This window comes from Fringilla coelebs (assembly GCF_963513975.1).
Source record: "Fringilla coelebs genome assembly, chromosome: 2".
In the NCBI taxonomy this organism is placed as follows: domain Eukaryota; kingdom Metazoa; phylum Chordata; class Aves; order Passeriformes; family Fringillidae; genus Fringilla; species Fringilla coelebs.
Window position 1 is genome coordinate 90,074,883 of NC_140029.1, and position 18,138 is coordinate 90,093,020.

The 18,138-nt window shown below is 40.1% G+C and overlaps 1 protein-coding gene across 3 annotated transcripts in view; it reads left to right on the forward strand.

The window, feature by feature from the left end:
• Window positions 1-16,338, forward strand: part of KPNA1 (karyopherin subunit alpha 1) — a 52,466-nt gene extending 36,128 nt beyond the window's left edge. For 2 of the 3 annotated variants that reach the window (XM_084226830.1, XM_084226829.1), the window contains exons 12-14: window positions 9,625-9,752; window positions 10,498-10,676; window positions 11,597-16,338. In XM_084226830.1, coding sequence (XP_084082956.1) covers window positions 9,625-9,752; window positions 10,498-10,676; window positions 11,597-11,784 — 495 coding nt within the window. In that variant the 3' untranslated portion in view covers window positions 11,785-16,338. Of the gene's footprint in view, window positions 1-3,355; window positions 3,488-9,624; window positions 9,753-10,497; window positions 10,677-11,596 lie in introns of those variants that run through there. The other variant, XM_084226831.1, reaches the window with a different exon arrangement.
• Window positions 16,339-18,138: the final 1,800 nt, after the last annotated feature.

The window sequence follows — 18,138 nt, forward strand, 5'->3', positions numbered from 1 at the left end:
TAAGATCGAAGTGGGATTGTGAGGAAAGGAACCCCTTACAGAGGTATTTGCTCTGGCTTTCTTGGTCAGGATTTTGTTTTTACCACTGGAGGTCATGTTTTTTGTCAGATACAGAGAATGATATGGTTACTCAATCTAACCTTGGTAGAGCTCCAAGAATTTTGATTCTGCTTTTATTGTGGTTTGTGTGTTAATCTGTGGATTAGCTGAATTTCTAACAGAAGGTGCTATGTGAAATCAGCAACTGTACCACTAGATTTTTCCCACATGAGCAATTTTAGTTGCTGTGCAAGTAGCAGTGCCCAGAAGGTAGTTGCTGTTGCTTATACCAAGGTAAAAATGTTTTTGCCTTTATTTCTTGTGCTTCTTCTTCTTCTTTCTTTGCTCTTTATCTCTTCAACCACCCACCTTCGAAATACAGTGTTTTCTCTGTAGAAGGGCATTTCTGCTTTTTCTGGAAAGTCTAATATTATTTTCTGAGGAACAGTACAACCAAATATATTGTCTTAAGTTTGTGGTCTTTCTCCAGTCTGTTGGAGGGTTGTTTCAGGATGTGTAATTGTATAGGGATGTTCCAAATTTAAGAAGAGCTTTAAAAAGCCAGATACCTATACAAGTCATTCCATAAAGACATATCAGAAGTGACAATGGAAAGTAGTTTATTGTTAGAGTATTTTTTCAAAACTTTGGGATCTCTATTTTTCATATTCTTGATCTACTGAAGGTACAGTTATGAAGAGTCCTAGAGGTAACTTGAATTCTAGTGCTCCAGAAGCTATTTCATTCTGTGTAATGTGTAATCACTTCTGTAACTTCTTTGTAAGCATCCACTGTACCACATTGTCCTGTTTTCAAGTGAAGGAGTAGATGCCTGTCCTTGTTTGCACTGTACTTGTACACCTGGTATTCACTACTCAGGCATAAGTGAGGCTTGAGCTGAAGAGTCTTATCTGTATCCCTGGTAATCCTTGGTCTTCTAAACTGTTACCACGTCTTTATATGAAAGTGAGTAAGGATAAAATAACCTCTCCTCTGTTAAAACAGAATTTGCCTAATCTACCTGAACAAAATCATTAGTCCATGCATGTGTGTGTTTAGCAGTTTTAAAATGTTTTGGAGTATTTTATCACAGATCAGCTGCCTCTCTATTGCGAACAGATTAGAACTGCATGGTGACTTGAAAAGATGAGGTCAGAAGGGAGAGGGAAATTAATGCTATGAGCCAATAGTATTGCATTTTAATTTCTAGCAGCGACTCTTTAAAAGTGCAAAAAAAAGCCCTTTAACTCTGCATAGAAAAATACTTGTGATTATGTGCATAGAGGTTCTCTTTCTCAGGAGTCTTGTATCAAGAAGAAAACAGTGTCAGACAAATCACCAGAATACATGTGGATTTAAAAGAATCCAGCTTAAAAGTAGCTGCCTTAGGATATGTCACAGACAAGGTTGAAATTGTGTTGATGTGTTATGCAGGTCCAGGGAAAAAGAATGTAAGAAGCATTTTCTCAAAAGTGAAGGCTGTATTTCATCTAAGAGTCCCTCAGGCCCTATTCGGAGTAATTGATCTGCCTTCAGACTCCAAGCTCACACTTGCTTTGTAGTGAAAAAATGACTGTCCTAAGTGCATACTCTATACTGACAGTTACAAAAATTAAATGAAAAACCAGTGTTTCTGATTGTGAGTGGGATGTGACTATCCTGGTAATGATGACATAACTGCAAATTGTGTCCATCATGAGGCCTTGATTTTTGGAGCTGCAGAAAATGGCTCATTAGAGAAAGCTGTGAAGTAAAGCACAGTGGAGAATGCTAACAACATGCTTGATTGAAGAGCTCAGTGTTTCTTGGAAGTAAAATTGGCAATTGCAGGTGTGATTGCAATGATCACCTTGTGTTGAAAGGAAAGTACCATCACAGATGTGTAACAAGTTCCAGAAAGACCCTTGATTCTTTAGTTTCTAGTCTCAACCTAGAGAATGTTGTGTGAGATACAAGGTGTGAGGAATCCTCCTTTCAGCTCCAGAGCTGATAAATCTGAATTTCTTAGAAAATACCTTTGAGATAGTACTTCAGACAACTCCTATTTAATCGCAAAATCATTGTAAACATTTGAGCTGAAAAGCATTTAAAAAAAAGGGATTTCTGAAGTTCAAAATGCTGTTTGGTAAAATGTTTCTTGAAGATGGTCATATGCTAAAATGGAGAATATAAATGTAGTCTGTTTTTAATTGCTGTGATGATGAAGGATAATTCCCATCTGGGATAAATACTTGATTTAATTAAGTTCATGAGTGAACCTGTTTAATCTGTGAGTTGAGGTAGGTTTTTTTTTTCCTTTCTCTACATGAATTTCACATTGTGATGAATTAAAATGTTACTTCTTGACAACTGGTCTTCCTTACAGAAGGAATTCTAAGATACTAGATGCAGCTTTAAATGAAATTATTTGCTTTCCTTTCTTCCCAGTCCCTGTAAATTGCTCAATAGTTACTACTAGAGGTCATAAACTGGAGCAGATCTGTTCTGCTCTTGGTGATGTTCACTGGATTTTGAACATGCACAATCTTTAGCTAGAAATCAGACAAGAATGATTTCAGCATATAATAATTTTTTTCACGTCTGCCTGGCATAGTAACCCACATTTTTGCAAGTTACCACCTGATCTAACTAGTGGATTGTTGCTTCAGAACAGCTGGGATGTTAAAATGCTATGGAACTTTGGATAGGGCTCAAGCCATAATCAAGCAATCCCTTCTGCACACCATGAAGACATTAAGATATTTTGATGAATCTAATAGGTGTTTCACCTAACCAGTATTAACAGACAGAACTATATTTAGTGTTTTCTGAGATTGCATTGGGTTACTCTCCCTCCATCCACCCACTGTAAAGTATAGAAATATAGTCAGAGGGAAGGACTTTTATATTCAACTCCACTTTCATACTGCCTTTGATGCTGTTTGGTAGCACACTCCAAAGGCTTTCACTGCCATTTCTAAAAGATAAGGCAGCAGCCTGTCACTATTAGATTTTCACTCCAACACAAAAAGTAAACTCTTTCTAGCGTTAAGGCAATGTAAATTAACATGCATGAAATGTGTGAAAGTGCGTGCTGAACTTTCTTTGGTGGCTCTTATTAAAGCACAGGAGGTTTGGGTTTTTTTCCCCACCAAAGGTGGAAGTGAAAGCCTTTCAGAGTGTGTTATCAACAGTGCCTAGGCAACAGAAAATTGTGGTGGAATGCAGCAGTCTTTCCCCTCTTTATTTCTGTGCTTTCAAGGTTTGGGGTGGATGTGTATATCCTGATGCAGTCGTGATTGTCACTAAGTATAGTTTTTGTTTGTTAATTTCCTAGTTTGTATACAGCTTTGCTGTACTTCAGTGGATAGCTTCCCCAGTCAGGGAGAAGGGGAACTACATCTTCCTGGGAGTCAGAAGGAGAACTGCACAACTGAAGCTTAATCCTGACTGTCGACCCTTCTGAAGGGTATGAAAGGCTATCACATACCTCAGAAAATGTTCTGTCTTAACTCCGCAACCCGTTGAAAAGCTATGGAGGGCAGTACATCAGACACAATCTTCCATGTCTGACAGTGAAGACATCATAGGAGTTCTCTGCTCTTGACAGGTCAAGAAACTTCTCACTTCTTTTCTAACATACTTTAAATTTTCACGAGAGCATCTGGAAGTCTGAGTATGGGTAGGCATGGTAGCCACAGGATCTGTGCCATATTTTTCCTCCTCTAGAGTTTCTTAACCTTGCAGAAGAGTGACATGGGCAAGTGTAGCAAATGATATATTGCGTGTCAGTTTTAAAAACTCTGGAATTAAATGCATTTTTACAAAATGTGGTGAAAGTTACAAGCTCAGATTTGTCAGAGGCTCTTCTCCAAAAGGACCACTGGGGACCACTCCAAAAGCAGTGCTGGGGACATGGAAAAGAAGTTACATGATTCACACAGAGCTGTGGTTTATACAGGCATCAAGTTACCTTAAAGTGTGTTTAGTTTATGTTATAGGTTGCATAAGTAACCTAAGAATCTTAACATGTTGTTTGTGGTAGTAGAACTTTAAAAAGTATATTCATTAAGAGCAAAATATGGCGTTGCTGACAAGGTCATATTAGTTTGCAGACTAGTGAAAGTCAAAGATTAATCTCTTACTTTGTTTGACTTTGTGCTTAAGTACAAAATCTGCTTTCAGGCTTCTGCATACCTTATACCACATTGAGGGCAGCAGAGCTAGATTATCTTTAATTTCTTTATTGTGGCTGAAAACCACAGCAGTCAGTGGTGTGTTACTGCCTTTGGGAGGCTAGTCGGTCTGTTTGGTTTTTTCTTTCTTTGTTTTGTTTGTTTAGGGTTGACCAATACTAAAAGCAGGATAGAGCTTATTATGCTGTAGGTTCTTCCTGATGGCAATAACAGCCTTGTGTAAACTGGCTAGAAGTTTGCTTCATACGCAGTTTGGAGGATAGGCTTAGGTGTCTGTGTCAACAACATAAAGGTTCATTAGAACTGAGGTCTGAAGTGCTTCCTCTCTGACTCTAGGAAGGCAGTGTTCTTTGTACCCATGCCATAGTGTGAAGTAGTTTCAGCTTACAAATATTTGCTAAGTTATTTATGAAGCAGTTGTAAATTGAATAAATAAACAAGGTAAGTGGAAAAGAAGTCACTGAGAAGCTTCTATGAACTAAAATTTCCAGCCAGGAGAGGGAGAGCATAGCAGTAGGGCTGTATTTGCAGCTGCCAATTATGTGGTGACTGTAATTTTGATTTGTTAAAGGTAATGTGAGAAGTTGCAGGAGCAAGAAAAAAATCACAGTGTAGGACTTGTTTGCTTTCACATTTATGTGATGAATGATATGTAGACATGTGGTGCCAGCACGTACACATTAAATGTGTGTATGTTTGCATATCAAGAGTGATTTAGGTGTGGGAGCCCAAAGGGGAAGAAGCAGATACTCACAGGGCTCTAAATATCAATTTAATACACTGTGGCTGAAGACCTCCCTCACAACGACTGCAACATATTTAGATTAAACATCCATGCAGGTGTAATGAAAAATTCATTTTTGAAGTCTGGCTTCATTCTTTAAAAATCCAATACTGTGAAGTGAAGAAACTTGATTAAAATAAGACAGGTACAGTGTTTCCAAGAGACAGACAACCCTCCTAGAGAACTACACCACCGGGATACCAACTATTAAATAAACCACCCCAGACCAAAACAACATACACACCCCAAACCAAACATAGAAAAGTTGACACTTTAAAAGTGAGGGTCAGGTTTGGTGAAGTACTGAGCATTAGAAATGAAGTTTGAAAGTTCATGTTTCAATTAAAATTTAATTTCAGTTAGAATTCAGTTTTGGTTTTCTGGAAGACTTGTAATTACAACTCCAGATGGGGTTCACCTCCAACAAATACCAATGGATGCAGCTGGGCAAAAACTTCAGTGTTAGCTTAATGTATTAAATGTATTAATATATATATATAATGTATTAAAGGATGGGCTTTAGATTGCCTATTGTGCAAAAAAGCGATTTCTAATGCATATTGTAGATAGATATAAAGGTTTTAGGCTGCCACTACTAGGCACACTACTCTGTGCCGAGTAGTGGCAGCCTAAAACCTTTTTATCTCTTTCATGTTTTTCAAATTCTTGTGGAACTGCAATCCTTTAACTCTGTTCCTTTTGTTTGAAAGCTATACTCATCTTGAGCATTTTCTATATGCTACATTTCTTTAGTCTTAAACAGACTTCCATATCAGGCACACACATTATAGGAATGCTAAAAAAGTAAAGTAATTTGAATTAAGCCAATCTAAGTCCTTAGAAATTCTAAGTGCCTCATCCTGCCACAGTTCTTTAGGGCTTTGCCCTGCCTGAGGCTTGCTTTTCTTAAAAAACAAGAAACCAAAACAACAACAACAACAAAAAAACCCTCGCTAAATCAAATTCTTTTTTAGCATTTACTGTTTTATCACTTAAAAGAAGTTTACCTGAAAGGGAAACATGACCTGTTTCCACAGTAACTGTTGTTCAGACATAAAATATCATAGAGATGGGAATCCTTAGGCGTTCCAGTGTGCTTTCAAGAGTAACTGCTGTGGGCAGGCTACAAGTCATAGGGTGTAAATATAGATGCTACCTAGCACTTAGTCTGTATTGGTACTTTATTGTTTCCTCCCTTGCTGAGCTTAACTAGACTTTTGAAATCTAGTGAAGATATCAATGTTAAAGCAGACCATTTTCTCACCTAGTTAATGTGTTTTTTTTCCTTAAACCTGAGCTCTGAGAGTTTCAACTATTTGAGAGGGTGCTAGTGTAAAAGCTTTGTGGTGTTACAGAGGGAGAGTTGAGAACCTTTCACTCAGACTCATGCTAGGGTGAGATGGCAGCACTCATGTTGCCTGTCAGGCAGTAGAAAATATAAAAGTATGCTGACTGGTAATCATCTCTCTTGAGTCAGTCTCTTTCAGAGAAGTGCCTTATGAGAGGCTGTGATTCATTGTGGTGCTTTAACTTGTTCTGTTTGGGTAAAGATGGCCAATTTCATTGTAGAGCAGAATGAAGCAAAGTCCCCATAGCCTTTTATGCAATAGAAACAGAAGTAAGAGCACTCAGCCAAGAGATGTGAGATCTGGATTCAGTTCTTTCAGAGAAGGTTCATGTGTGTATTTCTCCACTCTTAAAAAGAGTAGTTTTACCCACTGAAGCATTCAAGCACTAAAGCAAAGAGTTCAAAGTTGATTGAGCCTGAAGAAAAACAGTAACAATCTTTTTTCTCCAACTTAATTGCCCTCCTTTTGCTAGTTCCTTTTATTTTGGAATTGTCTTACTATTTTACAAGTTTTAAGTTGAAACCTTTTAAGCTAACTTTTCTTTTTGGCAGTAAGAAGGCTCAAGTGTTAGTTACTGCCTGTCAGATAAGGTGTGCTGATGTATTTGCACACTATCATGTAACATACTCTGATTTTAGTATTTATTATAGAAGTTGGTTTTGAGAATACACTTTCTAAGGAAATGAATCTCCTGTAAAAGGATTGTTTTGGGGAGAGGATTTAAGAAGTGATAATGAGATTTTTTTGACTTGTTTTTTGCCGCAATAGAAAAATCTTAATGCTCTCAAATATCCCTATCCTAGATCTGTATCAAGATCTTTTAGTAGGCAATGCTTGACATCCTGGAACACATTGTTCTTCTTAGGGCTTCTGCCTCAACAGCACCCTTGTATAGAATTCTCTGGACTCACATAAAGCAAAGTGTAGGCTGACAAGTCCCCTTTCTCCTCTCCATCTGATGAGAACCGAAGTTCACTGGTGAAAACACTTCCACTCTCACTCTCTAGGTGCACAGTCACACATATCTCAAGTACCAGTGTTGGTTCTCTGCTCAGCTGCTGTCCATGGCTGCATCAGGACCTTTCTTGACTCACCGTGCTTGGGTTCTACTCACTGGCTGGTTCAGCTGGATTCTCACTGGCAAACCAATGAACATGTTTGTCTTGGGCATCTCCACGCTTGCAGACCCATTGAATATCAGCACAAACCCTCTGTCCATGCCTGGATCCTGGACCTCCCAGTTGCTGCCCAGTTTGCCAGCAGTCTCAGTACACTGTGCTCTTCCATACCCACCACTGCTTTTGGGAATAACATCAATTCCCCTACCACACACGGCAGGTGTCCAGGCAAATGGGTTCTGTGACCTGCAGTTCCTTTGCAGCTGAGGTGCTGGGATCTTCATTAAACTTTGCTCCAGTCCCTCTACTAGCTGGCATCCAGGCACATGGGCCCTATAGGCTGTGATCCTCCTCCAGTGGTTGATGCCGAGACCTTCACCTGCTCCAGTTGCAAGTGACCCTTTCATCCAAGACCTGACACCTATTGCTGACCCCAGATTCATGTTTTATGGGCCCGTTTTGCTGCTGAGACACCCCCACCCACTGTAGCTGCTGGCCCCACAGACACAAAGGGTTCTCCTGAGGCCTGGTCCAATTCCTGGCCCAAAGTGAGTCGTGCTCAGTTGCTAGCACCTAACCTTTACAGTGCTCAGGTGTGACAGAGAGAGTAGTTACATGGTAAAATAGTTAAGAAAAGATTTGTTATTAAATTTTGCACAGTTGCACTTGTCCCTGTCATCAGCTATAAAATCCAGGCTGGCTCTCTGCCTGTACTTTCTTAATGACCTATTAATTAGTGACTGGAACCTTTTCTTCTTTGTGATTGTTTCCTTATCCCTTGTCTATTGGGTTTGTGTCACTGTGTGTTTTATTTATTACTTTCCTGTTATTTGTATCTGCCTTTGAGCTGGAAAGGTCCTTGATGTGATAACCTTAATGAAGCAGATGCTCTCATGTTCCAAATGCCCTACAGTGATAATTTCACAAATTATTTGGGGTTTTTTGAAGTAAAATATGTGAGGGGGTAAAATGCATCTCTTTTCAAGATACTTCCTTTTATCTTTTTTGATTTTTTAAATAGCTGGCTCCTGTTTACGACCTATCACTTTCAGCAGCAGTGTTCTAAAATTTCAGTTAAGGATACTTTTTCAAATATTCTTGGCAATGTACAAGTGTAGTACAACACGGCCTGATGGAGATAATAGTTTTCCTTGAAGACCCCACATTTCTGTATCAGAAATGTAGGTTCTTTGGAATAGGAGACAGTGTTCATGGGCCTGTTGCTACAACTGTGAGGCTGTATGGATTTATGAAGGAGAGGCATTGTGGATGCCTAGACAAACAGGAAGGATAAAGGAAATATCAAACAATTGTTTTATTTTTACCAGGTTAGCCATTCACCCTATGAATTGACTGTAGCTTTTTGGTGTATCTTATCTGTTTTCTTCTACAGAACTCTGTGCAAAGGATCTTTTTGTCTTTCTTTGGATTTCCCTTTGTTAGTTCTGTGATGATTTATACTTGTAAAGTGGTAGATTAAAAAAGTAATCCTGAGATCTTGCTTGTTTGAATGATCCTTATCAAAGTGTTTCAAATCCTTGTCATAGGTATGTAAAAAACTGGTTTAATTTTCATCTTATTGCAAAAGGCTGTTGTCAGAAGGAGTTACCAGAAACTTTAAGTTGCTGCCCAAATGTTTATTTGGCTTCTATCACTTTGTCAAGCCAAGGAGAGAACCCTGCTACCAAACCATCAGTGCTTTGTCTTTTCATCAAGTGGTTGCTTGTTTTGAGCAGTTCTTACATGAACAACTTTGCTCTGTTGTCTTGCACACTGGAAATGTAGTATGGCACACAGGCCTGGGAAGTTAGGGGATCTTAATGACTTAATGGTTTACTGACTTAATAGCTGAGAGGTTTACTACCTGGAAAAATAAGGGAACTATGGCATTCTTTGCTGTCAGGGTATGATTAAGTAACTCATTAGATATGGCAGTCACTTGAGTCTGAATGTGTTTTTGAATGAATTTAGAATAAGAACAGACCACAGCAATAACTGAGGTTTTGAATGTAAGGCTGAAAACTGATTTATCAGTTTTGGTGTTTGATGAAGTGACATTTCATTGTTTAATGTCTTATGCTGGGCATGGACATTAACTCAGGACAAAGAAGTTATTTCTAATTTTTATTACGACCCTGCCATGTCATTTGTTTTTGCAGACAGTCATAGACGCCCATATCTTCCCAGCTCTTATAAATATTTTGCAAACGGCTGAGTTTCGGACAAGGAAGGAAGCTGCTTGGGCAATCACAAATGCGACATCGGGAGGCTCTGCTGAACAGATCAAGTATGAAATGGTTTAAATCTTTTACTGCAATAGACTGAGTTGGTGTTTGTGCAAAAAAGCAAACTATCTGCCTAGAAACTGAAAAAGCTTTCACTGTGCTTTCAGTGCTGTATCCAGAGAGACCATGTCCTTGTTATGAATGAGCCTTTTATTCCTTCAGGGACAAATCAAAAAGTATTTCAGCTATAATACTTATTTACATAATTAAACCATTTGTCTTATGTGAAAAAAACTTAAATGCAGGTTTTAAACTAACTTCTGAGGGGTGTAGAGTATAACAGAGTGCAGTAACAGTCTGGAGAGGAATAGCTCAGCCCCTTGGACAATGGCATCATGTGCAGTGTTTCTCCTGTTTTGCATATACCAGTACATTATGCTTATATGCAGTTTCGTATAAAATAAAAATGAAGACTTTACAAGCATGTTAAATTAATATAATTGCTCTTTATAGAAAATATTTAGAAGTTACGGTTACAGAAATATAGTTTATGCTACAAAAAATAAATTATTATTTCAGAGCTGTATGAAGAGAGTGAGACAGAGAAATGATTTTAAAGTTATTTTCATTGTTTCAGCAAAATTGACTAGGTAGAAATAGATGTCTTTACTTTTTCTAATTTTTCCAGTCAAGTTGATACTTTATCTGATTGTTTTGATTTGTTTGACCTTCATACTAAGTGCTTAAATGGCTACACAAATTGTAATTTTGCAGACAGTTAACTGGGTTCCATGTGATATTTTTCAGGTATTTAGTAGAACTGGGGTGCATCAAACCACTCTGTGACCTCCTTACAGTAATGGACTCCAAGATTGTGCAAGTAGCTCTGAATGGGCTGGAGAACATCCTGAGGCTTGGAGAGCAGGAATCCAAACGCAGCGGCAGTGGCATTAATCCTTACTGCGCTCTTATTGAAGAAGCGTATGGTATGAGAAATACACCTGGGGAAATCGGGGGATACTGAAATGGTCACAAACTCATTGGAATCTCAGCAGGCCCAGTTCTATTAGTTCCCTTGTCACTGTTACTGTAAATAATCTGTTCTTTGATAAGTCTCCAGTGTACTCCATCTTTTACATTATCTTTGTCTGTGTATAGATTGGAGACAGAACGTGCAGATCTTCTTTTCTCGATTCATACAGAATAAAAAGTGTTAACAAGAAAACCACTACAATTCCCAGCAGTAGAGGTTTACTAGAATGGCTGACATTTGGATTTCATTATAGCATCATTCCCTGCTGTATTATTTTTCTTTGTATCTGACTTCAAGGCTTGAGTTTGCCCATGTGTTTTAAAGCCTGCCCAAAAACTGGTTGTTTGAGTTTAACTGCATTGTATACATATATATTATACAGGTTAGGAAATGGAGTCTCCATCCTTGGAAGTTTGGAATACTTGTCCAGACACATCAGATCTTATCTGGTGTTGGTTCATACTGCTGGGATGGGCTGCAGGTTGGACTAGACGATTATCAGAAGTTTTTCAGCTTACACGTAGGTGATTCTGTAGTCACTGTAAACATGCTTTTAGGAAACACGGTCAAAAAGTCTCTTCAGAAGAAGTCTTAGAGTTTGAGGCCTTGTTCTTTACCCACTCAAGCTTGTTGGTTTAATTTTTGAGTGAAAGGGTAAAGGCAGACAGAAGGTATGAAACACATAACAGTTACAGAGATCTCTGTAGCTCAAACTGGCTTTCCTTGGTTCTGGAGAGTAAAAGTTGGATGCAGGTCTCCATAGAGGAGCCTGTTCTTTCAGAAGGCGGGAGAGAATAGTGAAACAGACTGAAAATTGTCGTGGTCGTATCCTTTGACTGAGCTGTAACTTTCATGTACTGCTTTTCTCTGCAGGTCTGGACAAGATTGAATTCCTGCAGAGCCATGAGAATCAAGAGATTTATCAGAAGGCCTTTGATCTGATTGAGCACTACTTTGGAACAGAAGATGAAGACAGCAGCATTGCCCCACAAGTGGATATCAACCAGCAACAATACATCTTCCAGCAGTGTGAGGCTCCCATGGAAGGCTTCCAGCTTTGAGGTGCCCCTGTGCTGTGTGCTCCTCTACCTAGCCAATCCTGTTGTCGAGCCACAAGCCACCCGTGGAGTGATTCTCTCAATGTTTTCCATAACCCTGTTTGCGCTCATTCGCTTGCCTTGTGCACATGCTCTTACATACGTCTGGAAAACTTTTGGCTCTCTGTGGCAGGATGCCCCCTCCTTGGCAAGGGGTCGCCAGAATCACCCTTCTCCTCTAGATTCTGAATCTCTCCACTGTCATCTTCGTGGAGTTGAGGCACCTTTCTATACTTTGAAATATTCCCTGTTCCTGTTACAGGAAAGTAATCCCTCCTCCACTTGGCCCCCCACTCCTGGCATCCAAGAGAAGGCTGCCTTTCTCTTGTATTTGCTGCAGAGCGTGCCTGCAGTCCAGGGAGACATTCAGCCTTTCTGAGAACGTAGCTGAATTCATCCCTCATGTTCTCCCCTGGATGCCTCTTTGGACGGCTGCGAGAGATGCGTTAAACCTTCACACGTGTTCTATCTACCTTGCTGTATGTGCCAGCTGGGGTTATTGGCATGAGGAACATGTTACAAACAATGGAGTAAGTTCTCTGTCCCCTGCAACAACAGGCTGCAATGGACATGTTTTGTGGTTCTTAGGAATACTGAACACATCTGGCCCCATCCCGTCTCAACACTGAGCTCCCAAGTTGGATTGCAGACCACTGTGGAGATTTGTATACATTTCCAGTTTTTCCTCTCCATCCACAAAAAAAGAACCTGTGAATAGGTTACTCTTAAGACATCCCCAGAAATGACTTTCCAAAACAGCTTCTAGAATGGAGAAACTGCCCCCACTTCTGCTTGCCAGCACAGTATGATCCAGCTGGGCCTTCCTTAAAGATCAAGCCCTTTCTGGCTCCATGCTCCAGAGTCTGGTCCCTGGTATTCTAGTTATGGCTGAAAAGTTCCTGTCTGCCTCGTTACATTTTTACACAGCGTGACTTGAACAGATTTGTCTTCTGAAAAGTTAACTTCTGAGTACAGAATTCTTAATTTGTAAAACTTGGCACAAGGAGTGTTAGATCTCCTTTTCATTTTCACGAGACAAGAGCTTCCTCTCCAGCTCACCTGATGGAATATAGTCCTCCTGGCCAAGGCCCTTATTTAACTAAAATGACACTACATTCACAGGATAGTACTATTACATCTGGATCCACCTGGCCTTCTCATTTCACTTTTCCCTTTTGCTGTTGATGAGACTTCAGGTGAATTAGCATGGAACGCATGGTTCCTCCAGGTGACATCTGTAAGGCATCGTTGACTGCATGGCAGCTGCTGCACGCAGCTGGAGACTGCCCTTCTGCTAGCAGCATGTTCTTGGCTCTGCAACCTGCTTGGATCACAGACCTCTGATGCAAAGGCCAGCCACTCCTCACTGAGTTCAGCTGACACTGGCACCAAACTTCACACATCTGGGGAGATGCCGCCTGATTGAAAGTGGCGGTTCCATTTTGGAGAATGCAATGGATTCTCTGGGCTGTCCGCTCCCCCCTGCATCGGGCTATGTTCTTTCAAGCCATTTTGGATGCTTGGAACACACATTTGTCCAGTGTAAACATTTCAAAATCGCCACTGGCAACTGCAGAGTCACCTACCTGTGGTAAATGTTTGTGGCAGAACTGTCTTCAAGATCCTCATGACTCCTCTCAGTGATAAGCCACTGCAAAAGCAAAACCAGCCCATTGGATACAGAGTTATAAACACACATAAGTCACCTGTTATACTGCTGAAAGAAGCTAGGCAAAGGCCTGAACATCAGCTCTGTGTGACCATTATTTAAATAAAGTCTTCTGTCTCTGCTTCAGGATGGAGACTCTGACCTGTGTGGCCACTGCAGAAGCCACCTGCTGCCTCCCTAGTTAAGCCAGTTGGCCTCCACTTTCCCTCTCCCAGTTATTTTCTCTAGTGCTGCTTTGTGCTGAAGGAACATTTAGTTTACTGCACTTGATCTGTAAATGGACTTCAATTCTTTGTAATTTTAGGGGGTTAAATTTGGTGGTTAATTTAAAAAAGCAAAAAACCCCTCAATGTTGCCTTTACATCACATATAAATAACTGTGTTTCTCTTTTCTTGAAGGGTGATAGAAGCACTGATTAGTAGCAAAATCTTGTTTTAGCTTTTGGATTTTTTTGTGCTGGATTTTTTTACGTGTAAATTTCCAATAACATGTCATTTCTATAAGATTTGTTTAAAACCATGTACCTCTTATTGGATGGTATAAAAATGCTACATATTTTGTAAACAAATCTGAGCAAAGTGTGTGTGCATATATTCTGTATATTCATATATGTATATTCTGTGTATATATACACTAGCGTGTATATATACATATATACACACACACATATATATACACACATGCATAAAGTGTGTGTATATATATACATACCTATATATCTATATATATAAGTGTTTTCTCTTCCAGGCTAGTGAAAACAATGTGGTGCATTGGCGTTTCCCTCCCCTGCCCCCCAAGAAAGTAATGACAATTGCCTCTAAATGAGTGAATTAAAAAAGAGTCCATTTAAGCTGACTGGTGTGCCTTCCTGTGTAAGGAGCCTGGCCAGTATTTGTTACTTTTGCCGTGGATATGTGAATTCAGAGCAGATAAGTATAAATCTTTAAACTTGGTATGTTTGTATGAAGTGACAGGCCTGGTTGACACAGGTAATATTGTTGTCCTAAATACTTAGACTTAGTGTAAGGCATTTGACTGGTACTGCATAATATTTTGAGTGAAAATCACACCAATACAAGAATCAATATGGCACACATTAAATGAATTAAAATGCGGCTAACTCATAGGTCTCAATGTAATTTTAAATGGTGCTTAATTGAGTGTATTTCCATCAGGATCTTCCAGCAACCAGTTCTTGGTGTTGCTTTACTTAGCCTTATTAATAGGTTGAAAAGAAACAAAATCTACTTCTAACAAAGGCTGCACATTAAATGGTTACAGAATGGAGATCAGACTTGTGAATTATAGAAGGGACAGCTCGCTGATACAGACTGACCAGAATTACTTGGTAAGCCAAGGGCAAGTAAACTACTTGCATTTTAAAAGAGCCAAACATGTATTGTAACATTACCCATCTAATAAGTAACAGTCAGGCCACAGATGAAGGACTGTGTTTTGGAGGAAAGTGCCCATGCAACTATGAGGATCGTTACATCATATTGCTTGAACACTGCTTCCTAACACTGTTCTGTTGGCTGTGTCCCCTGCTAGAAGCACTGAAACCAGTATTCTCTGCTTTCCTGAAGGATGTGCTCAGATAGGGACCATCTCAGAGAATGCCTCTAGCTGCCACTTTTGTGAAGGTCACGCTGTGTTTTGAATGATCGTTTGTTGTTTTGTGTCTAAATAAGAGGCAGTATGGTCTCATGTAGACAGTAGGTGAGGGAGTTGTTGGAGTTCTTGTGTTCTTCTCTTAGCTGTGTCAGGCAGCATGTAATGCTAGAAAAATGTCTCATATTTTCTTCAAAATTAAAATACACGCATTGGTTTCTGTCTGCTTCTGGAGATCTGATCTAAGCGTCTTCCAAATGCCCCACAGGCTGGTAATGAGAATTTATTGCATTTTTTTTGAAACATCAGGAATGAGGTGGAAGCACTGCACTGAGATTTTAACAATGTCGGTTTTAAACTGGGTTTTAGAGAAAGGAAGATGCAGGACTACCTGGAATTGCTATCTAGCAGTCCAGCACACAGATCTGCAATGCCATTAAAGTTGTGGTTTTGTTTGGGCAGCAAACAGGAGCCATCATTCTTTCTGTTGGTAAATTTCCTAGTGGAACATGGCAGGCAAGGTCAGTGTCTTGGATTCAGGAGGGTACAAAGGATGATGGAGCAGGTTACTGAAAGCTGAGTAACTAAGCCAGGGCCAGCACTTGGGGCTCCTGGGAAGGTGTCACACAATCATTTGAGGGAACTGCTGCCTAGAGACTTCAGCTTGTTCCTAAATTCCTGTTTGTTCCTTGATGTCAACCAAACACAGGTGGTTGAAGACCCTTTGCCTAATGTTAGAAGAAGAGAGGAAGGCAATGACCCTGGATCTACATGTTCTTGGACCTGCTTTTTTTTTTTTTTTTTTTTTTTTTTTTTTTACTGTCAGCACCCAAGACTGTTTAAGAACTAGATTGCACAACATGGTCCTACGTCTGACAGTGCTCCTGAGAATACACCTCTCTGCTTCTCTGGGGACTTCCAGAACAGCGGTCTTACCTCTGTGCACTTTGATCTCTATGTCAGCTTAAAGTAAATCCCCATTTGCTTTTGGAAAATGGCACAGCACACCATTGGTATTGTCCCATGCCCATTTTAGACTTGAGAAAGTCTTTCTTCAGGTGCCTGAGTCTTAGTAGAAAAGTAAGCAAGACTCTTTGTGTACTGTTATGGCCGTGTCCTGCTGTGTCTCCTGCACGTTCCACTGATGCAGTGTTGAAGTTGTCGGGTGATTGCTGCATTTGGAAGCTTCAATTGCCTCTGGACCAGGTACAGCAATAAGGGATGTGGTATAGGATTGATAAACTGGACTCTTCTGGATAAATGGGAATGGTGTTACAGACCAAGTCCAAGGAGAGAAAGAAAATGAGGTACCATTTCAGGCTTAGCATGTTTCTTTCATCGTGCACTGTTGAAAAGCTTTGGGCTGAAGCTGTGAGCTCTCAGTGATCTGAGGGGTGTTAAGTTCTCCCAGCAGCTGGACTGGCTGCTTTGGCCAGAAACATGTGCTGGTTTTGTAACCATTGTCCTTGTTCAGAAGTGCTTCTTGGAAGCCATCACACCAGGAAAGAGGTGGTTCCTTTCACTGCCTCGCTGAGAAAGATTTACATCATTTTCTAGTACCCAGCTACTTGCAAAGAAAACAGTACAGTGTTTGGGAGCAAGCTGGGGACCACACAAACCCCATTGTCTTGGGCTTTGGTTTGAGACTTGAGCCTATGCAGAAGCTGAAAGAAAACACAAAGTTGGGCAGTGATGCGGAGTCTTTATGCCAGATTTTGAAATGGTGGACATACCAGGGTGACAGAAGGATAGCTGGAGCTTTTGTCAAACAACTGGACCAGACTTCAGTTGTTGTGTAAATGGCATAAAGCTTATAGAAATTGAGTAAAATGAAAAAATGGCTACTGTTGCTGCTCTGAAGTGTTGCTTTTGGAGTAGAGTTTTGCATATTTGTATTTGAAGTACTTTACCAGCTGGATGAGTCCAATAGTTTTATTTCCAAAACTAGGAGAGGTACCTGCCAATTCTGTTCACAAAGTGCACTCAGAGGTGTGTTGAAAGGATGTTATTTTTGAGATGCACAGTTTTAAGCTTTGCCATCACCAAGCATCAATCACAAGGAAACCTGAAATGTGTGTTCTCTTTTTTGGTGTCATTTGGTACATACATAACCACAGGCATGTAATTGGGCAAGATTTTTTTTTGGTTCCCACCTGTGTGCCTGCTGGTGTGGCAAAGAACCAGAATTGTCATGGAAAATCTGTTCATATACCTGCAGTGAAATTAAATATGGTTTGCAATCAGTGCTCATTAAGTGGATAAATCTGTGCAGTCCTGCTCTGCTTGATTGACAGTGTACTTATGATAATTTCCATCCAGAGAATCTGATGACAGGTCATTGTATCACCTGAAGGTTGTAACTTCTGTGATGGAATTGACTACACAGCTTTTCTGATAGGTTACATCTCACTGTGGTAGACAGAAATGCAATTCATAGATGGAACTGCAGCAGCTAGTGAAGACTTACCCTGCATTTTTGTATGGCTTTTAATTATTTAGCAATACTGCTAATTTCTAGGGGTGCAACAAAAATAATATCCCTCTTACTCTGAGAAAGTTCACAAACTAATTTTGTTAAGCTGATATGTCTCTTTTTGTTTTGGAGTCCCCAGGACCAGCCAGCAGAGCAGTGCTGGGCAGTAACATTTTGAGAAGTCCTGACACTTCCAATCTACATTTCCTTCCAGATGAAGGTAAAGGAGGAAGGAAAATACTTCCCTTGGTTGCTGTGGGCTCTTCAGCATGAATAGTGTGTGACTGGGCTCAATGCCAGAAATGGCACACTTGAGGCAGGTGATCTCTAGGTGGGCCTAGTATCATGAAAGCACAGACAACAATTTAAAAGAGCAAAATACATATAAATCTGAATGGGATTCATAAAGAGCTTAGTAGCAGAGAGCAAGAATGCCTGATTGACTTTCTCATAGTCATGTGCCTCTAAATAGTAAATCTGACAGTAGAGGTTGAAGCAGCTGTTCAGTATTCCTCAAAACAGTTGTCTCTGTTTCCTCATCTCACTCTCAGCTTCTGCTGGGGC